This window comes from Nomascus leucogenys, chromosome 14 (genome assembly GCF_006542625.1).
Source record: "Nomascus leucogenys isolate Asia chromosome 14, Asia_NLE_v1, whole genome shotgun sequence".
In the NCBI taxonomy this organism is placed as follows: domain Eukaryota; kingdom Metazoa; phylum Chordata; class Mammalia; order Primates; family Hylobatidae; genus Nomascus; species Nomascus leucogenys.
Window position 1 is genome coordinate 27386025 of NC_044394.1, and position 12567 is coordinate 27398591.

The 12567-nt window shown below is 34.6% G+C and overlaps 1 protein-coding gene across 7 annotated transcripts in view; it reads left to right on the plus strand.

Moving 5' to 3' along the window:
• The window catches only part of EHBP1 (EH domain binding protein 1), a 354447-nt gene that overhangs the window by 134672 nt on the left and 207208 nt on the right, over positions 1-12567 (plus strand). For all 7 annotated transcript variants that reach the window (XM_003262441.3, XM_003262440.4, XM_030828368.1 and 4 more), the window contains exon 7: positions 1833-1972. In XM_003262441.3, the coding sequence (XP_003262489.2) occupies positions 1833-1972 (140 nt within the window). The remainder of the gene's footprint in view (positions 1-1832; positions 1973-12567) is intronic.

A 12567-nucleotide genomic window follows, 5' to 3' on the forward strand; every position in this document is an offset into this window, starting at 1 on the left:
TACAGCACAGAATTGAACTAATTCCTAACCAGTTAAATTTTTTTTTAATTATTTTATTTCAATAAATAAGTGAAACAGGTGGTGTTTGGTTGCATAGGAAAGTTCTTTAGTGATGATTTCTGAGATATTGGTGCACCCATCTCTTGAGCAGTGTACACGGTACTCAATGTGTAGTCTTTTATCCCTCACACCCCTCCCACTCTTTCCCGTAGGTCTCCAAAGTCCATTATATTACTTTTAGGCCTTTGCATCCCCTTAGCTTAGCTCCCACTTATACGTGAGAAGATACGATGTTTGGTTTTTCATTCCTGAGTTACTTCAGTTGGAATAATGGTCTCCAACTCCATCCAGGTTGCTGCAAATGCCATTATTTTGTTCCCTTTTAAGGCTGAATAGTGTTATATGTTGTGCGTGTGTGTGTGTGTATATATATTATATATAATATATATAATACTATATATACTACTATATATTATATATAATACTACTATATATACTGCTATATATTATATAGTAGTATTGTGTATATGTTATATAATATATAATATATAAATATGTAATATTTATATATTATATATTTATTTATATATTAAATATAGTATATATAAATATATAAATAATTATAAAATATATTTATATTATATATTTATACATATACACTATTACTCCTGCAATAGTGGCCATAATTTAAGAATAAAAAAATAATAGATGTTGGCATGGATGTGATGAAAAGAGAACAGTTTTACACTGCTGGTGAGAATGTAAACTGGTACAACCACGATGAAAAACGGTATGGAGATTCCTTAAAGAATTAAAAAGTAGAACTACCATCTGATCCAGGAATCCCACTGCAGGATATCTACCCAGAAAAAAATAAGTTATTACAGGAAAAAGACAATTGCACATGCAATGTTTATAGTGGCACAATTTGCAATTGCAAAAATACGGAACCAGGCTAAAAGCTCATCGACCAATGAGTGGATAAAAAAAATGTGGTGCATATATATATATATATATATACACACACACACACACACACACACACAATATGGAATACTACTATATATATAATATATATAGCTTTTATTACAGGCGCATGCTACCATGCCCGGCTAATTTTTGTGTTTTTAGTAGAGACAGGGTTTCACTGTGTTGGTCATTCTGGTCTCGAACTCCTGACCTTGTGATCGCCTGCCTCGGCCTCCCAAAGTGCTGGGATTACAGGCATGAGCCACCGCGCCCGGCCCATATATCTTCTTTTAAGAATTGTCTATTCATGTCCTTAGCCCACTTTTTGATGGGATTATGTCAGTTTTTTCTTGCTCATTTGTTTGACTTCCTTGTAGATTTTGGATATTAGTCCTTTGTTGGATGCACAGTTTGTGAATATTTTCTCCCACTCTGTGAGTTGTCTGTTTACTCTGCTGATGATTTCTTTTGCTGTGCAGAAGCTTTTTAGTTTAATAAGGTCCCATCTACTTGTTTTTGTTGCATTTGCTTTGGGGTTCTTGGTCATGAACTCTTTGCCTAAGCCAATGTCTAGAAGAATTTTTCCAATGTTATCTTCTAGAATTTTTATGGCTTCAGGTTTAGATTTAAGTCTTTGATCTAACCAGTTAATTTTTAATCTTATTAGCTCTTTACTAATTAAGCATGCCATTTAAAAATTAATGAATATGAGTATTTAGATTTTTCAATATTCTTGTACAACTGATAAGAAAGACTTATTCACATACCTTGTAGAAAGAAGGAATTTATTGTTTTCTTAAGGAACCATCATTTTTCTAACTGTCATTTAATACAATGTGTTATGTTTTGAATCATTGTTGTAGAGATGAAGACATGCAAAGTTTGGCTAGTTTGATGAGTATGAAGCAGGCTGACATTGGCAATTTAGATGACTTCGAAGAAGATAATGAAGACGATGATGAGAACAGAGTGAACCAAGAAGAAAAGGCAGCTAAAATTACAGGTTGGTTTTATTAGCGTTAAACTAAAAGTTTATCTTTTGTTGCAGAGTTCAAAAACTCATTCTCATTTCCCAGGAAAAAACAATTCTACTTATTGGGTTTTTTTTTTCTTTAAGCCTTTCTACAATAAAATATACCATTTAGTTCTCTGAAAACTTTCCATGCTGTTTATAACAGATTTTAGCAGTCTGAGATCAAGTACAAGGATGGTCAAAATAACAAAAAGCATTCTTGAATTATAGTACAAAGCAACCTAAATCTGGTCATACTTATTTTGTCAATGTGTGGGTGAAACCTCTGTAAGTAAAGATCTGCCTGTAAAGGATAATAGGACACATTAAGGAGATGGATTGGCCAGCTTCTTCTATTTCATATTCGTTTATTTACTTGAATTATGTGGACATTCTGTGTTTTGAATTTATATATCTTATGTATCCTGGTATTGAAGCTTCCATGCAGGTATTCCTTCAAGCTGAGTTGATCAAGCTACAAAGATGTTAAGTGGTTAGAACTTCTTTTTATTAATTGGTCAATAAATATTTATTGACAATTTGGCTATCACACTTAAGCAATTGATGTTATACTTCTATTATTGCTGTGAAAATTAAGCACAATTTACATATTCCTTTTAGTTAAATTAATTGCTCTAAATTTCTGAATTGATGTCCCTTCACTTCTGTCATCTGTTTACCTCTTGGTGATTTTTTCAAATTCATTTGGGCACTTTGTCACTCATCTTTTGGTTCTGCCTCAACTCTTGCTATCATGTGGGGGATTTCCATTTACTCCATGGATCACTCATTTAACTACTCAGCTAAAAAGTTCTGTGACTTCCTTGACTCTGAAGACCTTCACTTCCATTCCACAACAAGAAATCTATCATAAGGAGCTGCTCAGACTTGTGTGTAAAATTAGATGTTTTTTCATGTGTAAATTTTATTATTTTCTAATTTGTGATTGCAGTTTTGATTTATTATTTGGCCCAACCATGTTTTGGAGAGTGTGTTTTACCATGCGCTTTGTTTATTTCTAGTTTGTTTGCTTATTCATTCAAATAAAATTCAAAAGTCTCCTGAATTTCAAATGTTTTAAAAATTTTATTGAGGTTTTTTTATTTGTAGTCTAGATACATGATTTATACATTTTCTATAAATATGTTTTTACATGTATATTCTATTTGTTGAATTCATCATTAGACTCAACTTCTCATTACAGGCGTAGTTTGTTTTACTGAACTTTGCTTTATTGCACTTCACAGATTTTTTTTTTTTTTTTTACAAATTGAAGATTTTTGGCAACCCTACATTGAGCAAGTCTATCAGCTTAGTCTATCAGTCTTACCAACAGCATGTGCTCACTTCGTTTCTCTTTGTCTCTGTGTCATTTTGGTAACTTTTGCAATATTTCACACTTTTTCATTATTACTATATCTGTTATAGTGATCTGTGACCAATGATCTTTGAGTTACTATTGTAATTATTTTGAGATGCCATGAATTGCACCCGTATAAGACAGCAAACTTAACCAAGTGTGTTCTGACTGCTCCACCAACCAGCTGTTCCCTAGCTCTGTTCCTCTTCTTGGGCCTCCTCATTCCCTGAGACATAACAATGTTGACATTAGGCCAGTTAATAACCCTGCAGTGCCTATGGGTGTTTAAGTGAAAGGAAGAGTTGCATGTATTTTCCTTTAAATAAAAAGCTAGAAATGATTAAGTTTTGTGAGGAAGGCATGTCTAAACTAAAGACAGGCCAAATGCAAAGGCCTCTTCTGCTAAACAGTTAAACAAGTTGTGAATGCAAAGAAAAAATTCTAGAAGGAAATTCAAAGTTCTACCCCAGTGAACACATGAAAGATTTAAAAAATGCATAAAGCCTTATTGCTGATACAGAGAAAGCTTTAATGGTCTGGATAGAATATCAAACCAGCCATAGCATTCGCTTAAGCCAAAACCTAATCCAGAGCAAGGCCCTAACTCTGTTCAATTCTGTGAAAGCTGAGAAAGGCGAGAAAGCTGCAGAAGAAAAGTTTGAAGCTAGCAGAGGTTGGTTCATGAGGTTTAAGGAAAGAACCCGTGTCCATAACATGAAAGTGCAAAGTAAAGTAGTAAATGCTAATATAGAAGCCACAGCAGGTTATCTAGAAGATCTAACCAAGATCATTGATGAAGCTGGGTACATTAAACACTGATTTTCCATGTAGACAATACTGCCTTCTATTGGAAGAAGATGCCATCTAGGAATTTCACATCTAGAGGGGCAAAGTCAACACCTGGCTTCAGAGCCTCAAAGCTTCAAACAACAAGTTAACTCTCTTGTTAGCACATCTTTTTATAGCATGGTTTACTGAATATTTTAAGACCATTGTTGAGACCTGCTGTACAGAAAAAAGATGCTTTCCAAAATACTACTACTCATTCCTTTTTAGTACGCTCCCTAAAAAAGCAACACCACTGCTCATTGACAGCATACCTGGTTGCCCAACAGCTGTGATGGAGATGTACAAAGAGATTAGTGTTGTTTCTGCAGCACATAGTTCAAGGAGTAATTTTGGCTTTCAAGTCTTATTATTTAAGAAATACATTTTATAAGGTGTAGCTGTCATAAGTAGTGATTCCTCTGATGATCTAGGCCAAGTCAATTGAAAACCTCTTGGAAAGGACTCACTGTTCTAGATGCCATTAAGAATTCTGTGATTCATGGGAGGAGGTCAAAATATCAACATCAACAGGAGTTTGGAAGATAGAAGAGGCTGATTCTGATCCTCATGGCTGACTTTGAGAGGTTCAAGACTTCAGTGGAGGAAGTAACTGCAGTTGTGGTGGAAAAATAGCAAGAGGACCAGCATTAGAAGTGGAGCCTAAAGATATAACTGAATTGCTGCAATTGCATGATAAAACTTGAATGGATGAGGAGTTGCTTCTCGGGCTGAACAAAGAAAGTAGCTTCTTGACATGGAACCTACTTCTGGTGAAGATGCTGTGAACGTTGTTGAAATGACAACAAAGGATTTAGACTATCACATCAACTTTGATAAAGTGGTGGCAGGGTTTGAGAGGATTTATTTCAATTTAGAAAGAAGCTCTACTGTGGGTAAAATGTCAAACAACATTGCACGCTACAGAGAAATTTTTAATGAAAGGAGGATTCAATTGATGCAGCAAACTTCTTTGTCCTATTTAGGAAATGGCAACAAGTATTTTAAGAAATTACCCAACCTTCAGCAACCACTACCCTAATTAATCAGTAGTCATCAGCATCAAGGCGGACCCACCAACACCAAAAAGATTATCACTTACTGAAGGCTCAGATGATTGTTAGCATTTTTTAATTAAGGCATATATGTTGTTCTTAGACATAATGCTATTGCACACTTAATAGACTATAGTATAAACATAACTTTTATATGCACTGGGAAGCCAAAAAGTTTTTGTGACTTGCTTTATTGCAATATTCACTTTATTTTAGTGATCTGGAACCAGACTAGCAATATGTCTGAGATTATACCTGCACAGTTGAGGCTGGAACAGCATGGATTGAACTGCATGGGTCCACCTATACATTATGTTTTTTCAACCAAACACATGGAAAATACAGTATTCACAGTGTACAAAACCTACATACATATGGAGGGCGCACTTTTCATATATGTGGGTTCGGAAGGGCCAGCTTTGGGACTTGATGTATGTATTTTGGTATAGACAGGGTTCCCGGAAGCAATCCGCCATCTATACCAAGGGATGACTGTATATGTATTTTTTTTTATAGTTTATTTTTTAAAGACCGAAAACTTCTCTGCTAAATTATTTATTCTATAAAAGTTTATTCTCTTAAAGCCTCATTATAATTTGTATCAGTTTGCCCCATTTAATGCCTCTTGCCTTGAAATTTTGCCTGTTGATATTTGTAAACAATGGTTTTTTTAGATTTTTATTTTCTTGGCATATTTGTCACTTAATTTTTAACCTATCTGAGTTATTTTAAGTGCTTCTTTTATATACAGCATTTGGTTGATTTAACTTTATAATCTTTGCCCTTCAACTGATATGCTTAAATGTATTTATATTACTTTATTTATACTTTTATTTTGGGGCTTTTCTTATTTTTTCCACCCATCCCTTACATGTTGCTTTTCTTAGATTTTCTGTATTTAAACATTTTTCGTAGAGTAACTTAGAAGGTACATAACCTAGTTTCATTTTAGGCTGGTATTCTCTCAAATAAATAAATAAGCCAGACAGAAAAATGAGTAAACTTTTATTTCTCTACTTACATTAAAAATAGAGCAAAATTTATTGACTCTCTTCTTGTAGAATGAGAGATGCAGTATGATTCTCTTCTTAACTTTATTTAAACCCTTCCCTCCAACTCCTATTGGCTATTGTGTTTATTTCAATAACATTTTGCTAATTCTTTTCAATAGTATGTACTGACATTTGCATTGTATTTTATAATGATGTCAGCAATAATTTTTTAAATGTGGTATCTTTCCCACCTTTGAGTTTTGGCTTCTTTTCTTTTCTTTCTTTCTCTTTCTCTTTCCTTTCTTTCTTATTTTGGTTATATGGCTATCTGGAGTATTTCCAGAAGAATAAGTGGGTGTCTTTCCCCTAGTACTACCACTCACCTTCTACCTTGTCTTAGTTTGCTTGGGCTGCTGTAACAAAATACCTTAGGTTGGGTAATTTGTAATCAACAGAAATTTATTGCACACAGTTTTGGAAGATGGGAAATCCAAGATGAAGGAGCCTGCAAATTTGTTATCTGGTGAGAGCCTGTTCCATGTAGATGGTGCCCTGTATGTGTCTTCATGTGAAGGAACAGCAAAAAAAATGGACAAGGGAGAAACTTGCTCCGTCAAAGCCTTTTTTTTTGAGACAAGCTCTCTCTCTATTGCCCAGGCTGGAGTGCAGTGGCACAGTCTCGGCTCACTGTAACTTCCACCTCCCAGGTTCAAGGGATTCTCCTGCCTCAGCCTCCTGAGTAGCTGGGATCACAGGCGTGTGCCACCACACTCAGCTAATTTTTGTATTTTTAGTAGAGATGGGATTGAACCATGTTGGCCAGGCTGGTCTTGAACTCCTGACCTCAGGTGATCCACCCGCTTCCCTCCCAAAGTGCTGGGATTATAGGCGTGAGCCACCGCGCCTGGCCCTTAAAGCCTTTTATGAAAGCAATAGTATTATCCACGAGGGCAGAGCCCTCATGAACTAATGACCTCTCCATAAGCTCCACCTCCTAATACCTTCACCTTAGGGATTAAGTTCCAACATAGGAATTTTGGGGGGACATCAACATTCAGACCATAATATACATGTCCTTCAAAATTTAATTCACTTGTCACATACTCTGAGAAGCCTTTGATGCCCCCTCCCTCTTAAGCTTGACCATTCCATCCTTTATGGTACTACCATATACGAATGTACGCTTTTTCCTATAGACTGAGTTTTTATAATTCCAGTGGGATATTAATTGGATCTTTTTAGTTAGAGAATATGGTTTATTATTTGTAGATGGCTTTTGATTAAAACTAAATCTCAATTAGACACGGGTACTTTTAAGTAGGAATTTTTAAAACCACACATTTGCAGTTGTTTTGAGCAGTATTGTGCTATTTTGATCACAGCAGTAGGAGAAAAAATGATAATATGTTACAGTTTCTACACTAGTATTGAAAGGAAGAGTAAGAACAGTAGTTTTTTGAGGAAAATATAGATGTAATGATTCAGTAATTATTAGATGTCATAGCTAAACCCTTGTTGATTAAACATACACTATTCCTTATTTTCTAAAATTCCTTTAAGAGCAGTAATTTTCTTTTAGACAGTTTAAAATTCTCTGAACCTAATTGAAGAAATTGTTTTGAGGCAACTTTGGATGCCTCTATTTTGTGTTATTTACATTTTTTATATTTTATGAAATTCCCTGGAAGTAGAAACTATGTTTTAATCATTTTTTCATCTCTAGCTTCCAGCACATTATCTGAAACATATTAGGAATTGAATATATCTTAACTGAAAGGCCATAGTGAATGAATGAAGCTTCATTCTGTCTGGCTTATCTTGTTCCATTTGACATTTAATCACATAGTATCTTGTACAGGGTAGAGTGGTTCCATTTTGTAGAAGGAATATGTTCTGGAGGGCACACATAATTCAAAGCTCAGTAATTCAAAACTAGTTTTCTAAAAGGAATGAATGTAAATTGTGTGTGTTGAAGAAGAAGGGGCGGGTGGGGCAGTGGGTGCCTAGATGTATGTTCTAAGTCCTAATAAATTCACAATCACTGTAACATATTTTTTTATTTGATATTACAGTTTTTTTCTTGTCATTTTCTATTATGTTTGCAGAGTATGGTAACCTAAATTAATAGCACAGCATATTATGGCAGTTGTGTGGCTTCCTTAGTTGTATTTTTGAACACATGTAAATCCCATTCTAAAGTTACTAACTTTCAGGGATATATTTTTTTAGCAACAGCACGACCACTTTAAAAGTGTTTGAGTGAAGTAGTTTTAGCATAATAAAAAGTTTATTGAAATTTAACAGCATTAATGTTAAAATAATAGCTCAAGAAAACAAAATGGACATATTTTATAAATATAGTTACAAATAAAGTATGGTATTTTTATTTACCAGCTAAAGTGGCAATAACTTAAACACAGTTTGTATTAACTCTTCCTTCCAAGTTTGAAATTGTTATTGACACAATTTTTATGGAGGAATTATTATTTTAAATTGTTCCTGTTAATTATATCTTAATATTGCAATCTAAATGCATAAAGTGCAATTGCATTATATCACTAAAAATTATATTGAATGTATTATTTCTCCAACAAAGCTCAGAATTTCTTGAGGGAACAGACTGTTAACAATTGTGTACCTCTTAGATTGACATCTCACGGTTATTCATGTAGTGAGTAATTTCTTATGGAAAGGTGCTGTTAAATTAGCAGTATTTGACAAAACATATCCTCCAAAATTACAGTCTTTGCTAGGAGGTGAAAGTAAATCCATGGTATCTGTACTTGCACTGATCAAAAATCCCTACACTGTTCTGAGACAGACTCCCCTGCTAAATAGATACATTATTTGGGGACTAGCTCTCAGGCAGGAACCATTTATTGATGCTACTTCTATAGATACATTTTACTGAGGTGCAGCACCAGTGAATAGGCAGAATAATTTTGAATTACAGTTGGAAAAATCACTGAAATGTAGCAGGAGTGATAGACCTTGGAGCTGGTGAAAAAATGCCTTTTAATAGAAAGTTTGCTGCAGCCAGTAGTAGAAATTATGAAACCATATGGTTTCAGAACAATAAATACCGGCAGTCACACAGTGCTTGAGCCAGTATTTGGCAGTATGATGTTTGGAATTCATGTTGAATTTCTGAATACACACCAACAGGAAGAAAAATAAACACCCCTGTATTGTAAAGACAAGGCCCTGTTGAATACATCACAGAAAATCAAGTTCAACTGAAGCAGTTTACAGTAAGCATTGTTAAGAGAACTTAGACATTATGAGGCTCCTGAAAGACCGCTGATATTCTTAAAGTTTGTTGTGTTGCAAAGATCACCATGGGGTCTACCTAAAATCAGCCTGACATTCAGTTTCATTCACATGACCTACATAGGCCAAACAGTATTAGATTCACTTAAAAGGATATTGGATAGGAAACACAGTATGCCAGCAGGGTATTCCTTTTTCACCAGAGCCTTCACAGCAATCCGAATACTGTTGTTTATCCCCTACCATCAAATGACAACTTGGGTACAAAGCGACAAGATTCACATAGTTGAGAGCAGGGATTGCCTTGTCTTAAAATCCCCATGCAGCACAAGAGCAGATTATCTTTTTTTTTTCCTTTTAATACCCAAACTGGTCTGAGCTAATACATTTGTACCAGTTTCATGGGTACAGTTTCCAAGGTTCCTATAAGGGACATGCACATTTATAAGAGTCTCCACATTCAGAGAAGCTAAAACCTGTAGCCTTACACCAGCTATATAGTTCATTCAGAATCTTCCCATCCAGATGCAATTTGTCAATCAGGTTTGATTTTTACCATAAGCAATGTTTCCTGGTGTTTGTTAATCCTTTTCCCATAGTTGATAAAGTTAATTTGGGAGAAGGAAGAGAGAGTGACGTATTGGCTACCTTCAGGGAACAAAATCTAACAGCACAGATGGTAGTAGAGGAGATACCAATTACATATTGAGGAGCTAGAGCTGATGATGGTATGACTCAGCCCTCTGAGATTAAATTCTACTTACTAGGGCTATGAATGGAGATAAATAGGTATCCCACCTTTTATTAGAAGGTTCCTTAAAATAAATATGGGACTCTGGTCAGAGAGTAGGACCATTAATTTGCTTCTGGTTTTTACCTGGCATCCACCCACCAGTACCTAGGCATCTCATGAACAAAATCATAGGATTGTTATGGGCTCAATTAAAAAAAAAAAGATTAGCCAGGCTTAGTGGCATGTGCCTGTAGTCCCAGCTACTTGGAGGTTGAGGTGAGAGGATTGCCTTAGCCAAAAAAAAATTTGTTTAAATAAATTAAAATGGCCAACTATTTTGGAGGTCAGTTAAAAGGATGAGAATATCTGGAAAACTGCCTCTGTTATTTAGTCACTAAGGTTGGGAATAGGAGGAAAGCAAAGAGGTAGGGCAATTCTGATCCCTTGAGGCAATAAGTTTATAAGGTATCATAGCTACCTTATTTTTAAAGGAGTTTGAAACCCTAGGATGAGAGACTGACATCATCAGGAATATATCTTTGCAGTCTTAGAACTCAAATATATCAACTCAGAGAATAGCAATGGTAGCAGAAAACACAGACTATAAATTCAGCTTGCTTTCTCTGTCACTCTTAAATGCTAATGCTGCTTTATTTGTACTTATGACACTAAACATAATCTAGCTTCCCCAACTCCTGAGGCTCTGGGAGAGTTCTACTGATACCGAGAACCCATCTGACAGGGCTTGGATGGGAACGGGGGCTCTAAAAAAGAAGTCAGAAGCCTTCCAGTATTTAGGGGAGGAGCCAGGAGACAATTAATATTCAAAGTACCTAAATGAGTTCACTAAGGATTTATCCTAGGAATTCAAGGTTAGTTTAACCACATTAATAAAGGAAAAAAATTATATAATCAATTCAACAGATACAGAAAGGAACATTTGACAAAATTCAACACCAAGTTTCTTAGAAAAGTTTCAATAGAAGAGAATTTATTTATTTTGATAAAGGACATTCATGAAAAGCTACAGCTAACATCATACTTAATGGTGAAACATTGAACAGTTTTCCCCCTAAGATTGGGAACAAGGCAAGGATGTTTGCTCTTACCATTCAACATTATATTTGAAGTTCTAGCAAAGTCACAGGATATAAGATCAATATAGAAAAATCTACTGTATTTTTATATATGAACAACAAACATTTGGAAAATGAAATTTAAAAAATTTCATTTAGAGTAGAGGTAAATAAAAAACAGACTTAAGAAATAAATTTGACATAAGATGTGAAAAACCTCTAACTAAAAATTATAATATATTACTGAAGGTAATTAAAGAAGACCTTAATAAGTGGAGAGATAACCTGTGTTCATAGATTAGAAGATGCAGTATTGTTAAGATATCATTTTTCCTCAAATCAATCTATAAATCCAACTCAATGCCAGTCATAATCCTAGCAGGTGTTTTTTAAAAATAAAGAAATTCAAAAGTGATTCTAAAGTATATTTGGGGGTGCAAAATAACCAAAAGAATCTTGAGAAAGAACTGAATTATAATAGTAATGCTACCTGGCATGAAAATTTACTATAAAGCTATAGTAATCAAGATACTGTCAAATTGGCATAGGATAAATAGATCAACAGAACAAAACAAAGTCCTGAAATATACCCAAACGTGGTCATTTAATTTCAACAAAGTTGTCAGCATAATCCAGTGGGGGAAAAAGTCTTTTCAATAAATGATGCTGAACAACTGGATGTTTGTATGGAAAATGAACCTCAACCCCCACCTCTCCACATACATTAATTCAGTGTATTCATTATAATTAATAACAAACATTAATTCAAGATAGATCATAGACCTAAATACAAAACTGTAAAGTGATGAAGCTTCTGAAAAAAAGCAAAACAAAAACCTAGAATCCTGTGTTTTTGTCCTCATGGTAGGCAGAGGGTTTTAACAGATGACACAGAAAGCAATAACCAGAAAGGAAAAATTTGATAGATTAAACTTAATCAAAATTTAAAACTTACACTCATCAAAATAGATTATTTAAAAAGCCAGGCATAGTGGCACGCACTTGTAGTCCTAGCTACTCGGAGGCTGAGGTGGGAAGATAGCTTGAGCTCAGGAATTCAAGTCCAGCCTGGGTAACATAGTGAGACCCTGTCTCTTAGGAAAAAAGAAGACCATTAAGAAAATGTACGAGCAAGTCATAGATTAGAAGAAAATAGTCACAAAGCATATATCTGTCACAGATCTTGTTTCCAGAACAGATTTTTATAAAAATGCCTTACAGCTAAATAATAAAAAAGACATGCGACCTTATTTTTTTAAAATGGACAAAGATTTG